This window comes from Neovison vison, chromosome 1 (genome assembly GCF_020171115.1).
Source record: "Neovison vison isolate M4711 chromosome 1, ASM_NN_V1, whole genome shotgun sequence".
In the NCBI taxonomy this organism is placed as follows: domain Eukaryota; kingdom Metazoa; phylum Chordata; class Mammalia; order Carnivora; family Mustelidae; genus Neogale; species Neogale vison.
Genome location: NC_058091.1, coordinates 271,782,954 through 271,803,880, shown reverse-complemented (window position 1 = coordinate 271,803,880; position 20,927 = coordinate 271,782,954). Strand labels below are relative to the sequence as shown.

The 20,927-nt window shown below is 37.9% G+C and overlaps 1 protein-coding gene across 3 annotated transcripts in view; it reads right to left on the bottom strand.

Moving 5' to 3' along the window:
- Positions 1-793: 793 nt before the first annotated feature.
- The window catches only part of FAM114A2 (family with sequence similarity 114 member A2), a 33,801-nt gene continuing 13,667 nt past the window's right edge, over positions 794-20,927 (bottom strand). For all 3 annotated transcript variants that reach the window (XM_044230942.1, XM_044230950.1, XM_044230933.1), the window contains exons 9-14: positions 18,873-18,952; positions 11,012-11,134; positions 10,366-10,505; positions 8,403-8,475; positions 5,055-5,108; positions 794-3,085 (exon numbers count right to left, since the gene is read on the bottom strand). In XM_044230942.1, the coding sequence (XP_044086877.1) occupies positions 2,984-3,085; positions 5,055-5,108; positions 8,403-8,475; positions 10,366-10,505; positions 11,012-11,134; positions 18,873-18,952 (572 nt within the window). In that variant the 3' untranslated portion in view covers positions 794-2,983. The remainder of the gene's footprint in view (positions 3,086-5,054; positions 5,109-8,402; positions 8,476-10,365; positions 10,506-11,011; positions 11,135-18,872; positions 18,953-20,927) is intronic.

Here is a 20,927-nt window from a genome sequence, read left to right as displayed (position 1 = left end):
TGGGGGGCGCATACTGTCTCCTAGCTACCAAGGAGTATGGGCCCCCGCCCTTTGGGAGCCTTTTGGCACCAATCCTAAATAGGCTGGTTCAAATGTCTACTAGGGTAAATTGTAATTCAGTTGGTCGCCTAGCATCACTGTGGAGTTTCCTGGGTGTGTTACAATCTTATTGGCCACCTGTGTGTGGCCAGGCCCAACCACATGGCCTTTGCTCTATAAAAGTCAGTCTGGAAAGCAGGGAGGGGTCGTCCTCTCTGGAGGGGAGGCCCCGACCCGTCTGTTTGACGGTCAGTATGATTCCTAATGCTTGGCGCGAAATAAAGCTTTGCTTGACCTTTGCTTTGTATCAGTCTCGCTCCTTTAATCACGGACCCATTATTGGGGTACCCAATTTGGGGGGACCCAACAGCCAGCTACATGGATTGTAGATTCACGTTTCACAAACCTGTCAATTTAGGTGTCTACGCCTTAAAAAAAAAGACTATCAAAAGCAAGTAAGGTAAATATAGCTTGTCCTTAACACACCTGCAAGGCATTATAAAAAAAAAAAACAAGAATTAGTTTGTAGATGTTTCTATTTCTTTTACACCAAATTAATGAAGTCTCGTTTAATCACAGCCTTTCAAGTTCCCAATAGATCCCAATAGTAGGAAGAGAAGCATCTTACCCCAGTAATAACATTTTACCAATAAGGTGTTAAGTGAATTGCAAAACGGGAGTGTTGTAGCACACATTAGGACATAGCAATAAAAGACAAGAGAAATTTTAAAAGAAATAGCACCAAAAGACGAGGTATCATCAGGAAACATCTTGTATCCACCCCAAACAGAATGAAGCATGCACCATCCAAAACTCCGCGCCATAATCCAGTAAGTTTCAAAGCATCCCCTGAGTTTACCTTTTTGCCTGCCAAAGAATTTTTATGCTCTTATTCTTCTCTCTACTCAATCAAGGAACTTTCATTCTTTTTAATTATATTCAGGTTAAAGGTAGGCAATTGTTATTCAGAATTAATTGGTCCTTTCATCGTTTCACTGATGGTCTCCTAAATCTTTAAAAGGACATTTGGGTGGGTGAGGGAAGCTGACCAGAGGGATAAGCAAGAAAAAAGAGGCAGTGATTCACATCTGCCTTTTGCATGATCTAACCTAAAACTGGTCATATTCAGGTGCATATCTGGATAGATGCATAAAAAGAGTCACTGGTCTGTCCCCATATCTATATCCCTCTCCTTGAAAGAAAAACCTTAGCTATGTTTCTAGACTGTAAAGTAAAAACTGCAAGCCACAACTGTACAAGCATCTGAACAGGTGGTCAGTGGTGTGAGCAGCTTCGAAACCAGATTCAGACACAGAAACTGGGCTTGAGGCAACAAATCAGGACTGGGGACACCAGCTTTAGTAACCACAGGCAACTGTTGTTTTTGTTTTTGTTTTTTTTTCTGAAATTTCAGAATTACTTACTTTGGGAAGGGTGAGATTTATCTTAAAAAGAACTGTTCCAAAAGTTTTGGGATCATATCAGAACAGAATATAAGCAGAGTAACATTTTAGTGCTAATGGAGTATCTTTTTAGCCCAAATCTATTTATTTCCTCCTTGCTTCCAAACTGCTCCCTTCCCCCAAAGAAGGCAATTACATAGAAATAGTGTTGAGATCAGTCAATGTTAGAGACTTGTTTTGCTATTTCTGTGGTCTAAAAAAATACTGGGGCTTATATTTGGAAAAGTAAGTAAAATAAGTAAGTAAAAGATCAATTAACATAATTATTACATTTTATTTAAAGATTTTAGAAGATGAGCAGTAGAGCTCACAATATTTACCTCCAACCATAAAGTTGGGAGAATTTTTTAAAAAGAGTTGATACCAATTAACTTTTAGGAAGATAACACCTTAGTGGCCTCTTACATTGTTGAAGAGAGCAAAGGAAGGCTTAAGATTTAAAGGATAAAAGTTATATTTATAAACATGCTAAGAAATACATTAAACCAAAACAAAAAAGAATAAGGAGAAACATATTGTGTCTTACAGGTTAAATCCTGTTCCAAATGATTTCTATGGGACTCTATAATCCCCTTCAACAATATTTAAATAACAAAAACCCATTACTAAAAGAGCTTCAATACTCCTTTGGAGCTGGCTGTTACAGAATTTACCCTGCACATAAGGTATGCACGAAAGAAACCCTGGAGAGACTCAGAATACCCGCAAACATGAAATGGTTCTTTAAGTTGCACTTGTTTGTCTGGAACCCAGTTGAGTGGGTTCAACTACAACTTGAAGCTTGTCACCTTAGGACAGGAGAACAATTTGAAGCCAAAGGGCACTTTGCCGTAGTTAATTCATGTGGCTTCGCGTATACTTCAGATGTTTCTCCTCCATGCCATAACAACTACTAGCATTAAAGAGTACATGAAACTTTCTAACCAAGTCCAAAGAATTTAGGTAATCATTACAATTTCTATATACTGTTTTCCTAAAGCCACATATTTTATTACAGAAAGGAGAAAGGTAATGGCATCAAGAGATCAAGCACAGGAATTCTAGAATACTAAATTAAGTTGTTTCTCTCTTGCTTCACAAACAATTCTATCAGTGGGCTGCTAAATCACACAGAACCATAACAAAACTGTTAGTGTTTTGCATCATGTCCAAGAAAGACCAATATTTTTGCCCGATACCCCATTAACCTTTACCTAGAGCTATTATTCTTGAACTTCCCATAAAAGTTTCTTCTCAAATAATTTAGTAATTCTAATAACTTGGAAGGGCAGTATGAAGACCTGAATATTTTAGCCAAGCAGTGAAGGCAACAAACCTCCTTTAAACCTGCTCTCCTGCCTAAATTTTATACACTAAAATAATCCTTTCTCCTTCACTTCTTCAGGGGTACCCAAAAGAAAGTGACATTTCTTAGCTGTCACAAGTTTTGGGTTGAATCTTCTCTGTTCTTCAATTTCTGACAAAGGCCCTGGGCCTGCAGCTCATTCCTCTGGTAATTCAGTTTTGTTCTCAATGAGAGAGATCTCCAGTACAGGTAAGAGCAGCTGAAAGGCGTCTTGAATATAAGAAGCACTGTTTGAGGCCTGACAAGATTGAAAAAAAGAAAATATCACAGTCACTTAAAAGAGAAAATATACTAAAAAGACAACAAAAAACCAGATTAGTTTGTACAATCTAACTGAATCTGTAACCTGGGAAACAAAAGCATAAACTCAAGTTAGTTAAAGTTAGAGAGGAAAGAACGATCTAGCTCTTAAGATATGACAGTACCCATCCCTGGGCCATTAAGGAGGGCAAGTATTGCATGCAGCACTGAGTGTTATATGCAAACAATGAATCATGGAACACTATATCAAAAACTAATGATGTACTGTATGGTGACTAACGTAACATAATAAAAAAAAAAAAAAAGGTTAAAAAAAAAAAAGATACGACAGTACCAAAAAAGAATATCAGCATTTTTGTCCAACTTGCCCATCAGAAATGGTAGCTGTTCTTTGACATCCTGCTTGAATTTGGCATTTGAAGCTCATTTATTCCTCTACTAAATGGGTAGGTTCTGTCACAACCTTTTAGTCAATTACTCAAAGGACTTTAGAAGGCTATGACTCTTACGCGAACAGGATTTTCAGTCTACTATGACAGATCTTCTTCCATGGACTCAATAAAATTAGTGAGTACAAAACAGAGACTACAAATACGAACAAGGAAAACTGCTTTCAGATGATAAGTATAGATAAATTTCTATGTGGTATAACAGACATATTTACGAGAAGCATCATGGAATTACCATGCTCAGAGTTTTCCAGACTTCATTAATATCTAACAAGTTCTAATCTTCCAGGAGAATAATAGACCCTTCATTACATTAAGATAAAAATGTACAATTAAAAGGACAAGAGTGTTTCAGATATGTAATCAAGAACAACCAAATCGAAACAGCAATAAGGAAAACCTATTAAGTGACTTGACAGCTTTTGGATTTATCAATAGCATGTACTCCTATTTAAACTTTAATGTGACATTTGCTGCCAAATTTTCCAACCAAAAGAGGTCTCAGAGATCATCTGGTTAGATCTCTTATATTGCATATAAAGATAATGAGATTGTCAAGAAGGTAAATGCGTGGTCCAGGGTCAAATCAGGGGAGGCCCAGGACAGGACTAGACTCCTGGTTTGCAAACTTCTCACCTATACTACTATTCTGCCACCTACTAAATCACAAATTTTCAAAAACACTAAGTGTTAATTATCAGAATAATTACCCTGATATTCAAGGGAAACTGTGCAGTAAAGTAATTAAAAGCATTTACTTGGTGATAATTTTAAAAGAATTTAAAACTAAAGAAGTAATAGCCCAATAGTTAAAAAACTTTTTTCAATTCCTACTTAAAACCTAACCAATTATCTCCCCTGACTTACATAAATATATTTTAAACGAAATATCAAACATCTAAATTGTTTGCACAACTGATAAGACAGAGTTTTTAAAATTTGGAATACAGAAAGGGTCGCACAAGAAGGCAATATAATCCATCATGTGATCCTCTTACATCCCCCTTTCCCAAGGACTTAACATACCCCCTTCCTTAGATCTAATGGACTGATGAGGATTCTGTAAACACAAGCACCTTTGACAAAACAAAGCAAATTTCTTAGCAAGGAATGTTTTGTCTTGTTTTGTAGTCTTCCCTGTATAATCTTTACTCCTTTCAGAAGCAGCATTTGCCTGTTTGTAATTTTCAGCCCTTCAGGTTTACCCCTGGTCTCCAGAAGGTGTTTCATGACTAAGGATCATCCACCAGCAGCCAGTGGACAGGACTGACCACCGACAGCCTACTGCCGGTTTGCACTTTACGCAGCAGCTTCATCATTATGCTTTGTAATAATCAACAGGGAATTTGCGTCAACTACACACCATTTTGGTCATAACTGCATCAGTATGGCCAAATTACCAATCTGATTTAAAAAAAGTCAAAAACTAAAGACTGAAAAAGAACTCATTAATAATACATAATACCCTAAAAGTTAGACTTAAAATTAACTACTGACCTCTAGAAATACTGCAGTGATGAGCGGATTAAGGATGTCTGCCTTTTCTTTGACCTAGAACAGAAGACACACTGTTAAGTAAGCACCAGTAGGCAGAGTGTGATCCCACTTGGAAACACACACACACACACACACACACACACGCATACATAATTTAAGCACAGAAAAATTCTGGACTGAGAAAGAGCAAAACATCATCTCCAAAAGTGCTTTAAATTTCCTTCTTTTTATCTTCCTGTGCTTTCCAATTGATGGTGTATTCCTTTGTAGTTTTTTTATTGACTTTAAAAAGTATCTTCATTTTGGAAGAGGGGGTAGAAATGATACATATGATCAGATACATTAGAACAATTTTAAAACAATATGCAGATACGGAACATGTGCTCAAAATACTCAATGGTTTTTAAGATGGGCTATTTGAAAAACACGGAAATACATCATGGAAACTTACTACTCATGTGTTAGCACTTTATAGCTCACTTGCAGGTTTAAAGTACCTTTATGAAACATGAAAAGATTTGGCCTCAGAAGATTAACTTCAAGAATCCCAGAAGCTCTTTTAAAGACAGTATTAAGGGGAAAAGAGATATCCCAGGACTATCCCTTACAGGAATAATCTAAAATCATAAAGAAAAATTAATTCGGACTACGTTCTTAAATGAGTTGTTAGGCCCAGAATCTGCTGCCACACTGACACTTACATATTTATCACAAAGTGATTTTTTTAAAAATTGAGGTGTAACTGATATACAACACTATATTAGTTTCAGGTGTACAAGATTTGGTATCTACGTAAACCATAAAATGATCACCACAATAAGTCTAGTTAACATGTGTCACCATACATAGCTACAAAATATTTTTCTTGTGATGAGAAGTTTCAAGATCTATTCTCTGAGCAACTTTTGAATATGCAATACAGAATTATTAACTATACTCACTATGCTGTACATTATACCCCATACCTTTTTTTATAACTGCAATTCAGACCTTTAAATCCCCGTCACCTATTTAGGCCACCCTTTACTCCTCTACTGCTGGCAACAACCAATCTGTTCTTTGTATCTATGAATCTGGTTTTACCACAAAATGATTTTTATCTGCTCATTTAAAATGCCCTGATTTTATCCTAATTTGTGGTTACTGATTTCTGATCATGTTCTATAGTTTACACACCTTCAGTAAATTTTTACAATTCCTTTAAAAAGAAAGAAAAAAAGTTAGTTGTTTTAATTACAACTCTACTCCTGGTTGGCAACTGCAAAGTGTAAGGATCGTCATAGTCTAAGTAAGGGACCGCTCCTTAAAACTAGAGCCAAACGGGGGCACCTGGGTTGCTCAATGGGTTAAGCCACTGCCTTCGGCTCAGGTCATGATCTTAGGGTCCTGGGATCGACTGCTGCATCGAGCCCCACATTGGGCTCTCTGCTCAGTGGGGAGCCTGCTTCCCCACCACTCCTGCTCTCTGCCTGCTGCTCTGCCTCCTTGTGATCTCTCTCTCTGTGTCAAATAAATAAACAAAATCTTAAAAACAAAACAAAACAAAAAACCTAGAGCCAAACATTGAGGTTTTTATTTTATCAAGGTCTACATTTCCAGTACAGGAATCAAAGAGTAGCACAAAATACACTGCAAATTTCATAAAAGGAGAAAACAAAAATAAGTCGCAAGGATCAGCTAAACAAAGACAAGGTGATCCTAAAATTCACATGAAAATGCATGGGCCAACAAAAGATAAGAGATCTTGAAAAAAGATCTTGAAAAAGTTGGAAGATTACAATCTTGACTTCAAAACTTACCACAAAGCTAAAGTAATCAAGACAAAATGGTACTGGCATATGGATACACACACATAAAACCAGTAAAACAGAAATGAGAGTCCAGAAATAAACCTGTATACTATGATTAATTGTTTTTGACAAAAGGGCCAAGACAATTCAATATGGAAATGCTTTTCACCAAATAGTGCTGAGACGACTAGAAAATCCACATGCAAAAGAATGAAAGTGCACCCCCACCTCGTACCCTACATAAAAAATTAACTCAAAATGGATTATAGACATACAAGTAAGAGCTACAATAAAACTCTTAGAAGAAAACACAGGAGTAAATCTTCATGATCTTGGTTAGGCAAAGATTCTTTAGATACAATATACCCAAAGTACTGAACAGTGATAAAATGAAACAATGACAAACTAGACATATATTAAAAACTTTTGTGCAAAGACACTACCAAGAAAGAAAAAAAAAAAAAAAAACAACCCATGGCCTGGGAGAAAATACATGTATATCATGTATCTGATAACAAACCTATGCCCAGAATATATAAAGCATTTTTACAACTCAACAATGGTTAATAATAAAAAGACAAATAATTAAAATAATAAATGACAGAAAGATAAATAATGAAATAAATAACCCAATTTATAAAATAACTTTTAAAAAACCAAATTTGAAAGTAGGCAAAACTAGAAAAGACATTTCTCTAAAGAAGACATACAAATGGCCAACAAGTACATGAAAAGAAGTTCAACATCATTAGCGATCAGGGAAATGCAAATAAAAGATGCAATGAGATACCACTTGATACCTACTAGGATGGCTAAAAATTAAAAACAAAATAAAACAAAAACAAAAAACAATGGACAACAGCAAGTGTTGACGAGGATGTGGAGAAATTAGAACTTTCATACATTGCTTGCAAGAATGTAAAATGGTACAGCCACTTTGTAGAACAGTTTGGCAGTTATTCAATGGCCCATACCACCCATATGACCCAGCAATCCCACTCCTACCTATCCAAGAGAAAGGAAAGCACACATGCATGTCTGTAGCAACATTACTCATATAGCTGAAAAATGGAAACAATCTAAATGTCTATGAATTGATGAACAGAAAAATGTGGTATATGTCCATAAAAGATTATTTGGTTATTAAAGTAAGTACTGATACATGCTACAATGTGGATGAACCTTAAAAACGTTAGGGTAACTGAGAGAAATCAGCCACAAAATACCACATGTTGTATGATACCATATATATAAAATGTCCAGAACAGGCAAGTCTATAGATGGAAAGCAGATTAGTGATGTTTAGCACCAGTAAAGTGTGGAGGGGAAGGGAATGGGAGAAACTGCTAGTGGTATAAGGTTTTCTATGGGATGATGAAAACCATCTAAAATTAGATTATGGTCATGGTTGCACAACACTGTAGATATACTAATAACCACTGAATGGTACACTTGAAATGGGAACATTTTATGGTACGAAAATTTTATATTAATAGAGCTGTTTTTAAAAAGCCCACAGAACAGACATTAGCCCAATAAAAGGCAAGAATATTCTTACCCCAGCAGTTGTTAGGCAGGTAGTAAACTCTTTGGACAGAGAAGACAACTCTTTACACAACACAACTGTCATCCTAGGAAAGAAGTGAGCAAAGTCAGGAAGGCTCCTCTTTTTGTTTTTCTTTCTCTCTCTTTTTTTTAAATAAGCATATTTAACAACTATAAGAAAACAAATCACCCCTGGTAGTAAATGTCAAAGAAGAAAGCTTTTTTTTAAGGCAGTAAATATGCCTTCATCAGCTACCTAGTGTATCTGGGGACCCATGTGAGCAGGCATTCATGCTACAGGAAGAGGAGTCTCAGTACTTGGAAAATCATTTTTTCTTCATAATCCTCTAGAAAGTACTAGATTTTCAAGTTAAGTGAAAGGAAATAATGAACATACATTTTAAGGAGATAAGACAGTACTTAAAAGATCTTACATTCCATTCAAAATGTAGTTAAAATAAATATGCATGCATTCATTCAAGAAATATTTACTGGAAGTCTTCTATATACCAACTAAGCTTTGGCAATTTATCAGTAAACAAGCAAAGGCCCAGTTTCCATGGATTCTTTTCTTTTCTTTTCTTTTCTTTTTTTTAAGATTTTATTTATTTGACAGTCAGAGATCACAAGTAGGCAGAGAGGCAGGCAGAGAGAGAGGGAGGAAGCAGGCTCCCCGCTGAGCAGAGAGCCCCACTGGAGGCTCAATCCCAGGACCCCGAGATCATGACCTGAGTTGAATGCAGAGCCACCCAGGCGCCCCTCCATGGATTCTAACTTATTTGATGATTAATGGGGAGACTATACATTGTGTGTGTGTTTATACACAAATACACCTACTGTACACATACATATATATATGTGTGTGTACATATAAACACAGATATATAGGTGGACAAGTAGAAATAGCCACTTTTCCAAAGAACAGGACACCATGAAGTCAAGTCCCTCATCCTAAGTATGTTGAAGACAGAACCAGCCCTCTGTTGTGGGATGTCGGAGAACAGTGAAGTATAGGTCTGGAAAACATCAAGGGTCCCTCCCAATCCTAACACACTAAACATTCTCACAAATTTTTTTTTCCAATGAAAATTCTCATTATTTAATTAGATTTATTTAGAAAGCAGCAGATGTATTTTTTTCTCTTGCGACTATCTATTTTCTATTATTTTTAAAATTTTTATTCAAAATCAGCAATATGGTGGGAAAGGGGGCTTAGGGACTTAGCCTAGCCTGGGATTAAATCTCTGTCTGCAGAAACTGGGCAGATTATTTCATTTTTCTTGAGAGTGTTTCCTTATTTTCTTTAAAGCGGGACTAATCATTTACCTTTAGAATTACTGTAAAAATTAGAAATGATACACCTAAGTCCCTTAGCATGGTGCCTAGCACATAATTAGCTCTCAATAATGAATATAACCATTATTAAGAATTCAGGTTCTTAGAACTATTCTCTGTTTTGGGGCACCTGGGTGGCTTGGTCTGTTAAGCCTCTGCCTTTGGCTCAGGTCATGATCCCAGGGTCCTGGGATCATGCCCCATATCAGGCTCTCTACTAAGTGCGGAGCCTGCTTCTCCCTCTCCCTCTGCCTCACGCTCCCCCTCTTTGTGCACTAGCTCTCTCCCCCTCTATCAAATAAATAAATAAAATCTTAAAAAAAAAATTTAAAAAGAACTACTGTTTTTATTTATGTAAAATTTTATTTTTATTAAAACCAATATCTGAGAACTAGTTTCAGATTATCAACAATAAAAAATAATTACTAAAACAACCAGTTAATAAAAACATTTATAATGTAGACTTATGGGTCAATGAAAAGAAATAACCCCTTCAGCTACTTAATAACTAAAACCCAAAATGAACAAATCTCTAACCTGAGAATAGCATCTTGTCGAGAGGAAAGTTTCTTAAAACTTTGGAAGGAAGCTGAGAAAACTGATCAATTTGCACCCCTTACAGGAATACCCTTCATACTTACTGGGATAGAGCTCTGCTCCTTTCTATGGCGGTCACTTCCTGCTTCTGGCCATGCAGAACCAGAGCTGCTGTTTTGTGAAACAGTTCAATTGAGCAGGCAGTCAGTTCTGCTAGGCTCCGGATTGCAAATGCATGAATATCCTGAACAGAAAAACAAAACAAGGCACTGGGTTTTATTTTGTTTTGTTTTTAGCCCAGAGGAAATGCTGTTAGCTTGCTTCTCTCATACTGGAGGATTCGGTATCTTGAAAGCAGCAGAGACCAATAGCTGCTCTTCAGTAAACCTCTTCTACCAGGGCAGGGATGTCATTTTACAAGCTGGGCTCATAACTACAAAAACAGAAGCTCCCCTGAAGTCAGATGTGACCACGTGACTAAGTTTTGGCCAAAAGATTTCGATAAAAAGGGGCTTATAGCAGCTTCTGGGAACTTTCCTCATGATACATACAACACACACAAACCCTTAGTCTCTTTTTCTTCACTCCTTCTTTCATTCTACAGTCTGGAACAAGACTGCTACAATCTTGGATTACAAGGTTGAAATGATGAGTAGTGATGCAACAAAACAGAAGGTGCCTACGTCCCTGATCATGATACCAACATCTCCACACCATTAAAAAAGAAAAAAGGTTTAGTTGCTTTGGTACCTCTATTGAATTTTTATTGATTTGGTCCGTTTTTTCTGTTTCCAACTGTTTCTCTCCTTCTTCCTTCTCTTCTAATGGCTTAGCCAGAGATGTATTGATCCATTCATAGGCAGTATTTCTTGCCTAAATAAGAAAAAGATTACTGCCCATCAACAATTCAATTCAGCTCACCGAAAGGTAACTATATACACTGTGCACCTACCAGAAATATGTTAGCATCATGTAAGTCAGCACTATTATTCTCACCCAAACATACATTTATCATACACCTATCTACTTACCTTAGTACTTCTCTTGACACCACCTAACACTACGGTCCACTCATTCCTTCTTGAAATTCTCTAATCCTTTGGCCTTCTTGAAAACTGAGGTATAACTTACATAAAGTGCACAAATCTTCAGAGAACAATTCAAGAAATGTTCACATGTGTATATGCCTTTGTAACTGCAACCTAGATCAAGATCTGGAATATTCCCATCACCCATTTAGAAGGTCCCCTCATACCCCTTCCAAGTCAATCCTGCTTAAACCAGGGGCACCTGGGTGACTCAGTGGGTCAAGCCTCTGCCTTCAGCTCAAGTCATGATCACAGGGTCCTGTGATTGAGCCCCATGTCGGGCTCTATGCTTCGCGGGGAGTCTGCTTCCCCTTCTCTCTGCCTGCCTATCTGCCTACTTGTGATCTCTCTCTCTGTGTCAAACAAATAAATAAAATCTTAAAAAAAAAAAAAAAATACTGCTCAAACTGAGTCACTGTTCCCCTTGCCTAAAGGTAATGGTTCGTCTGTCTCACTGTAAATTCCACCTGTCTTTAAAATGCATACAAATGAGATCTTAAATCCTTTCTAATTTGTGTTTGGCTTCTTATACCTAACATACTGTCTGTTAGGCTTATCTGTGTTATTCCAAGTATCAGTTGCTGATTCTTTCTTGCTGCGTGGTAGTTCATTTTATACATATACCATAATTTGCCATTCTCCTGATGATGGGTCTTGAGTTGTTTCCAGTTTTCTTTGACTTTTCTAATACCACCATCTTCCAGTTCTGCCTCCACCCTTACAAGAATTCCTCCTTAGGCTCTTGTATGTACTGATCCTTCTTTTTCAGCCCCTTAAACACAGCATCACCTGGAGCTCTAGCCTAGCCCTCTACTTGTCTCACCCTATTCCTTTTCCCTCAACCCATCCTGATTCTATAATTTTAAGTACTCCCTACCTGCTGCAAACTCCTAAACCCTTATTTCCAACACTGACCTCTTATGAAATTACATATTCCAACTGTTTGCTGGACATATATATTAGGATATGTTATAGGTTGATCATTCCTCTTCCCTTCAATGGCTCCCCATCAACCAGATCATGTTCTTATGCATGACTAAAGAAGTACCCATGACCTAGACCCTACCTCTTCTCCAGTTTCATCTCTGACCACTTTCCATTTTAAGATCTGATAATAAAAAAAAAAAAAAAAAAGATCTGATAATAATGACCTATAATGTGCCCATTCTTTGTTCATGCTATTCCCTTAGGTTAGAATGCCCTTCCTCACCCTTTTCTTTTCTCTAAATAAAGGCAGCTCTTAGTTTTCTTTCAGTCCTCCAACCAGACATTGTTCTTTCCAGGAAACTTTCAAAAACCTTCCAGGAGACTGGGCACCTAAACAACCCTGTTCTATGTCCACAGTCCCCTGAACACCCCTTCAACTTAGTACTTACCAAAAGACACTGAAATTAAATGTGCATATCTCCTACATAAACAACATTGCTATAGGATGGTTACAAACTGTGAATTCAATTTACACACCCAGTGCCTGCACACTACTGAGGATACCTACTGTTTTTACCTAGCCAGCATTCATATCTCCTTTCTTTTGGTAGGAGGTTCCAGATTTTTCTCAGCTCACGTGATTTGGGTAGGATTGCTTCCACCCTCTGGCTCTAAGGGTTGGCAAATAATTCAGGTTTAGTTACCAAGAATATTAACCCTCTGTTCATACACCGATTACTTCATGGATGGAAAAGTGACCCCAACCGAGGTCAATGAGCATCAGTTTCAAGACATCTGATAAAATTACTGGGGAAGAGAAGCCCCCCTTCTGTTGGAAAAAAGTCACCCTGAAGGTACCAGTGGTTATCCTACCGGCAGGTGGAAAAGATTCTCTAAGAATAAAGCCAAAACAGAAGAAAGCAGAGTCAAGAGATTGGTGTGAGGATTGGTGTCAAGTTCCTGGGTGAGAGCCATGCCTGAAGTCAGTCTTGCCCCTTGATTTTCTAGTTTCTTGAGCCAATGAATGCCCCTTTTTTCTTAAACCAGTCTGACTACAGTTTCTGTCATTTGCAACTGAGAGTGTCCTCGCTTCTAAGAAAAGGTTTATTGTCATTAAATGAAGGCATCCACTTGAGGAACTTTATACAGACAGAACGCACTCAGAGCTGTAACTAGGCAATTAGGAATCCAAAGAGGACTGTAAGAGTCATTCCAGCTGAGAAATGAAAATCACAGGTTTTATTAAACATACAGCACTGAGGCTGAGCCTTTAAAATCAACACATGGGGCTACACCCAAGGCTAAATCATGAATGACCTAGAGCAGAGCCCATGTACCCAGATATTCATTGAAAGGTTCTTTCTCCTATGACACAGGAACTCCCATAAAAACCCTCAAGAACAATCTGGCTCTGATCTATAAGTTCAGATCAGAACTTGCATTAACTTGCATAGACCTCTGCATTAACCTCTCAAATTAAAAAAATCATAACTATATAAAAGATTGGAAACAAGAAAACTCAAAAACTGTGAAGCAACTAGTAAGACCAGCGCAGATGGGGCCTTTATTAATTAGTTCATCCATTATAAATATTTACTACACACTGTTCTAGGTGCTGGGAGTACAGTGGCAACTAATATAAACCATGGTCCTGTTCTTCTCTACTCTAGTGCAGAAAGACAATTAACAAACGAACAAATTAGCAAAGAAAATAAAATGGAGAGATGGAAAGATGGACTGGAAGAGAAGGCAGACTTGGTTTGGGTGGTCAGGAGGGTCTCGAGGAGTGAAATTTGAGCCAAAATCTGAAGTCTAAAAGGAGTCAGCCATGCAAATATTTAGACAATGAGAGCTATAAGCAGAGGAAAATCAGGTGGGTGTACTGAAGGAACAGAAGGAAGACCAATATGGGAAAAGCATGGTAGAAGATGAGGTTGGAGTGGTGAGATTTTGAGAAAAGAGGAACAGTGAGAGATGAGGCTGGAAAGAATCCTAACAGATGACTAACAGTCTAAATAGTATGTGAAATACTCTGCAATTCCTTTGAAGAGATAAAATGAGAGAAAAAACAGGGATTGATATATGTCAGATTAAAAGAAGAAAGAAAAATGAAGATAAGGCCACACAAAAGAAGAAAACTGGTATCATAAATGCAGTATACTTGAAGGAGATGTTTAAGTAGGCACAGCACATACTCAGAATGACTGCTCTTGAAGTCATTATGAACTACTGTGCCAAATCAAAGTAATTTATCATACCTTTTGAAAATCAGCAATACTACCCAGGCCTCACACCCAGAATTCAGTCTAGACCTTCCCACTGGAGAGGCCTGGAGACTTAGAATTAAAAGGCACCTTGAAGGGGCGCCTGGGTGGCTCAGTGGGTTAAAGCCTCTGCCTTCGGCTCAGAGCCCCACATTGGGCTCTCTGCTCGCCAGGGAACCTGTTTCCTTCTCTCTCTCTCTGCCTACTTGTGATCTCTGTCTGCCAAATAAATAAATAAAATCTTGAAAAAAAAAAAAAAAAGGCACCTTGGAGCTTAGGTTCTCCAACCACTTGTTTTTTTTATCAGTTGGAAAAAAAAAATGAGGCTTAGAAAAGAAATGGGATTTGGGGCGCCTGGGTGGCTCAGTGGGTTAAGCCTCTGCCTTAAGCTCAGGTCATAATCTCAGGGTCCTGGGATCGAGCCCCACATCAGGCTCTCTGCTCGGCAGGGGGCCTGCTTCTCCCTTCTCTCTGCCTGCCTCTCCGTCTACTTGTGATCTCTCTGTCAAATAAATAAATAAATTTTAAAAATTCAAAAAAAAAAGGAAAAGAAATGGGATTTGCCCACATCACAAGTATCAGAGTAAGAATCAGAACTGTGTTCTCAGACTCCTGCTTCATTGCTTTTCCCCTTTATGACACAGTATCCCATATAAACCCTTGGGGAAAATCAGGCCCTGATCTTTAACTATTCGACCTCTTATGACTCGACACCCAAAATGTAAACAATGTGAAGACTGCTTCCAGAGAATGACTAGTAGTACCAAACAGCTAAGAGGTTACTTGCTTTTTAAAAATAACTTATTATGAACTCCTTGAGTACACAAATTATGTTTTTTTAATTAGTATTTCCCTAGCACCTAGCAAAATAAAGTTACTTGACATATGTGTATTTATCAAATACTTGAATGTATAATACATGAGGCTAGCTTCTATACATAGGACAATTAATGGTGAGCATTTACAATGAGTCAGGGACTCCATAAAAGTTTTGTGTGTATTAACTAACACATTATTTCTTCACAAGAACTCTGTATCATCCCTTTCTCATAAAGAGGATAAACAACTTACTCAACACCACAAAGTAAGAAATAGTACATTTGGGATTTTAAGGACCAATAAAGCAAAGATCTAGCCTTGAAGAAATTTAAGATTTAGGATGGAAGGTGGGGTACCCAGGTAGCTCAGTCAGTTAAGTATTTCAGCTCGGGTCATATTCTTTCTCTCTAACCCTCAAATAAGTAAGTCTTTAAAAAAAAAAAAAAGGATTTAGGATGGGAGGTAAGGTATACACATTTAAAAAAACAAATAAAAACAACTTATGACACATTTATAAAAATACATATGCATAAGGTTAAGAGAATAAAGCAAAATGCTAAAGTACAAAGCATGTTAAACTTTTGTATAAAAAGAAAATATATCTGCTTATCTTTAAAATACATCTACTTATCTAAAAAAAGAAACACAAGAAGGACATGCCAAAAAGCAAGAAAGTTTAATATCTAAAAGGAGAAGGGCAAATGGAATGGATGGGAATTATACAGTTTTGACTTTCAGAAACATGGTAATACTCTATATATTCAAAAATTAACACAGAGATAGCAAATAAATCATATATTGCTTCCACAGGTTGTTTTTATAGTAGAATGGGCAAAGCAATGAACTATTTCTGATGCATTATGGAACTGAGGAAACAAGGACATGCGCTAATGTTGGGAGATGGGGTTCTTTCTGTGAAAGAAGAGAGACACAAACGTGTCATGAGGAAAGGCAAGGCAGGAAGAACCCTGCTGGGATGGACTGAAATTGGGAGTTTTCAGGATGAACTCATGATCTCTAACATATGTATGTATGTACATGTACAAATACAGGGGTATGTGTACCTGAGTACATTTCCTAGCTCTGCCCACAAGGCCTAGAAGCAAAGACACCATAGCAGTGAAGAAGAGCACATCCACTACCCACATCTTAGCCTGTACTATTAAAAAGGAACTATGGCTCCTTGAAGAAATGGCTAATTCCAGGGAAGGCATATGGAAGGTACAAAGTGAGTCCAGGGTATCTTGTTATGACAGAAAATAAGGAAATACTCCAAACAACGATAAGTGCATGTCACACAAGAGTCCATTTGAAGGACAATCTGAATATCAAACTAACTAAAACAGTAATGAATCACAAACCAAAGGAAAAAAAACAGAAACCTGTGAGATCATATTAAATAACAGATAATAAATAAAGAAACAGGAGAAGGGAGAGCTCATAACTATAGTAGAATGCCAAAGCTAACTGATAAGTGTGGAGCAAATGCTGGGGTTAGAATACATCATCATTTTGCAACCATCACAGTAAACATTGATGCAGCAAGAATCATGCAGAGATGCCAAATCTAAGAGGGAAATTATGAGAATCAGGGTATTTGTTGGTCTTAAAATGTCTCCCACAGAAAGTTTATTAGTACCACAGGGGAAAAATTGTAACAGTACAGTGAGAAATCAGGCAACACATCACAATAAGGGGAAGATGGACATTATGTGCTGTAGGTGTGATAGCCTGGGAAGGATACGATGTCACTTATGAAGTGTCTTGCTTGGGAAGACATAACCTGACTTTAGTCATGAAAAAACACCAGACAAACCCCAAATGAAGAATACTCTATTTTTATATAGGGGGAAAGGAGTTTGTTATTTCTCATCATAAAAGACAAGGAAAGATGAGGAACTACTCCATATTAAAAGAGAATAAAAGTACTTGACAACTAAACACAATTCATGATTATGTACTAGCTCCAATTGTAGAGGAAAAAATTTGATACAAAGGACATTTTTGGGCCAACTGCCAAAATCAGAATGTGGACAAGTGGACAAGAGATTAAATAAAAATATGGTATCAGGGATGCCTGGGTGGCTCAGTCCATTAAGCCTCTTGTCTACAGTTCAGGTCATGATCTCTGGGTCCTGGGATCGAGCCCTGAGTCAGGCTCCCTACTCAGTGGGGAGTCTGCTTCTCCCTTTCCCTCTTTCCCTTCCCCTGCTCACGCTCTTGCTCTCTCTCTAATAAATCTGAAAAAAAAAAAAAATATGGTGTCAATGTTAAGTTTAGAGCAAGTGAGAACTACTGTGGGGACATAAGAAATTATCTGTATTCTTAGTAGGTACATATTAAAATATTTATGAATAAAGGGCTATCACGTTTACAATTACAGTCCCAATAATAACAACATGCATGCATGCATGTGTGTGTGTGGTGCTGTACAGGGGAGAAAGGGAAGAAGGGGAAAAGGGGGGGAAGGGATAGGACATGTAACGAGAGAACAAATGCTCAAACACAAATGATTAAATGTATGGAGTTAACTGTTAACAAAGGGTGTATCTGCATAAAAGATATTGAATTTTATTTGCTTTATTTGTGCAACTTTTCTCTAAATTTGATATTATTTCCAACTCAAAAAACACTACGATGATACAAGCTAGAAGTGCTGAGGTCAAGTGCTACAGGTGAGACAAGGAAGATGAGCTGCCTGGGGATGACCTGAAAATTTTCCCGGGGAATGTAGCATTTTCACTGGGCATGACAAAGTGGGCTAGCAAACCAAGCATCACATTCCTTGCCCTGTGGTATGCAAGTGACTATAATGGCTATCCTGGCCAGGCAGCAATGTATGCCTGCCATTAACTGGTCCAGAGATGTTTCCAGAGAATGGGAGAGGATGGTGAAGAGGCAGCAAGCAGCTCAAGACCCAGTGGATAGTGTCCCATGAGCTGGCACTGGCATATACGCGAGGTGAGTATTGCTCTGAAAACAGACCCTCCCTACTGACTTTGACTAACGCCCTTCCATGTTCCAAGTGTGTGAAGATAGCTCAGACACCACCATCAAAGACCAAGGCTTAGGCCAAGGGACTCTCATTTGCACAAGCTAAAGGGTCACTGTGCTGTGGGAAATGATAACCTCCATCCAGTCCATAAGGGCTGGGGCCACATTCCATCATCTTTGAATCACTCAGAGCCCTGAGAAGAGGAAGACCTCAACTGAGGCGAGCCCACTGGTCTCATAAAGGCTGCCAACCCTGTGGCCTAATAAGAGCTTTCAGATAAGCAGCATTCCAAACGAAAACAGGTGAGGGTGGCAGAAGTGTGGGGCAGGCAGGACAGATGTGAGATCTGCATGCTAATCTGTCATAGCAGAAGGCAGGTAGAAGATATGGAATTCAGAATATACACCCAGTTTGTTGACACCCTTGCCACGAAGTTAGAATCTTATATTCTTTATCTACTAAATCAACACAAGTAAAAAAAAAAGAAAAGAAAAGAAAATCACCAAGTAATAACTTACCCTGGCAAGTTTCTCGGGTTTGGAGGAGACATGCAGCTGGGAAAATAGATCTGTTATCTCTTTGGTAAAGTCTTCGTCCCCTGAAAAAAAAACAAACAAACAAGGACACCTGGGTGGCTCAGTCAGTTTAGCATCTGCCTTGGGTGGAGGTCTTGGTTCCAGGGTCCTGGGATCAAGCCCCATATCTGCTCCCTGCTCATTGGGGAGCCTGCTTCTCTCTCTCCCTCTGCCTCTACCCCAGCTTATGCACGCTCGTGCTCTCTCTCTCGAAAATATATAAATAAAATATTTAAACAAAAAAACAGAAACAAAAACAAAAACAAAACCCAAGTCCCATTTAAGACACTGCAGAAAGACTGACAGGGATGGGGGTGGTGGGCAGTAAGAAGAAGAAGAGAGGCATGGCAGGAGCAGCAGCACTAATAGTAACAGCAATTTAAATGAGCATGGTGTGTTAGTGCTTACAGAATCCTTCTATATATGCCAATGAATTCTTTCAATAGGCTTGCAAAAAAGTATCATTATCCCATTTTAGAGATAAACTAGGACTTGAAGGGGTTATTTCCACAAAATTGCATAGCAAAGATTAGGAGTCAAACCTTGGCCTTTCCACTCCAGTCCAAATCCTGTGCTCTTTATATTATATTCCAGATGTAGGAATGAGAACTGGTGAAGGCAGAGTACTAAGCAGGTACTATGTCTGTTCTTCTAAGAAAGCGGAATTTAAGTCAGGATATAAAAAGTGAGTATAACTTAGCCAGGAGAAAAAGAAGAGTCCCGGACAGTGAAAACAAGTAAAAGATACCGAGGTGAAAGAAAGCACGGCAACAAGTTTAATATGTTTGGAAGGGTCTTAATGTAAGGGAGAGAAGAGAGGTAAGAACGGAGCTAGAACATTAAGTAGGATCCAGGTAAAAGATGTCCTTAAAAACCAATGGTGAGGAATCCAAGCTTTTTATTAAGGGAGTGAGGAGACACTGAATGACTTTAAAGAGAGACAGGTATGTCCAATTGAAATTTTAGAAAGATCCACTCTGGCTCCTGGGTGGAGATGAACTTAATTGGGAACAAGAAAGGGAGCAGAAGGCTGAGGATCCAGGCAGGAGATAATGATGGATATGAAGAAAGGAAAAGAAAAAGGAATTCCACAATGTTGGAAGGATGGTAAGAAAGCTGTTGGTTAAGAAGCCTAAGAGATGATGGGAAACATATAATGCTTATATTTGAGAAACATACAGGCAAATAGGTGAGTCAATATAAAAAAAAAAACAACACACACACACATCCAAACAAATGGCAAGAAATGCTGTTTTCCTTTCTACTCATCTAAATTTTACTTAATTTCCTCAGACCAAAGCTTCTCTTAACTGTACAATGTAGCAAGAACTCTTGTATATAGAAATCTTCTAGCACTTATAATCTATACAAGTACTTCTTAATCACCGGTTTATGGTTTACCAGGGCAAATGATTACTTCTTCATACCTATTTTCTCCCCAAAACCCTTAGGAAAAAAATTCCATCTTTTCTTCCCTCTCCATTTGCTATCCCTTTTCCCTTCTCTCTTGGTGTTCAAGACAGAATTCAAATGGTTTGGTGATCCTCATTATAAAAGGGTTGGGAAAAGTTGGTCTTCTAAATACTATAGCTGTAACCTATATCACTCCTCTTAGCAACACCTAATCAAATTCTACTGCCTAAAAATCTAAAATCTAACAGGCATTTTGTTTACCTAGCAAAGCTTCTAAATTATCTGGGAGCAAGGGAGTATCTGAATCTATACTGGGATCCATGTACCCCAAGGGGTTCACAAAATAATCCAATAAAGTATTGGGGGAAAAACAGAACATTTTATTTGTAGACATTTGTCTTCTCCTTTTAAAAACTTCTATTTTAGGGTGTACTTTAAACATATGTAATATATTATTATAGCAGTACATATATATAATTTATAAACATCAAATGTACATACACTAAATCTAAGTACTCAAACTTTTACTGCTAAGGTTGATCAAAAAATGTTTGGAGAGCCTGTCACGTACGCCCCACAGACCTA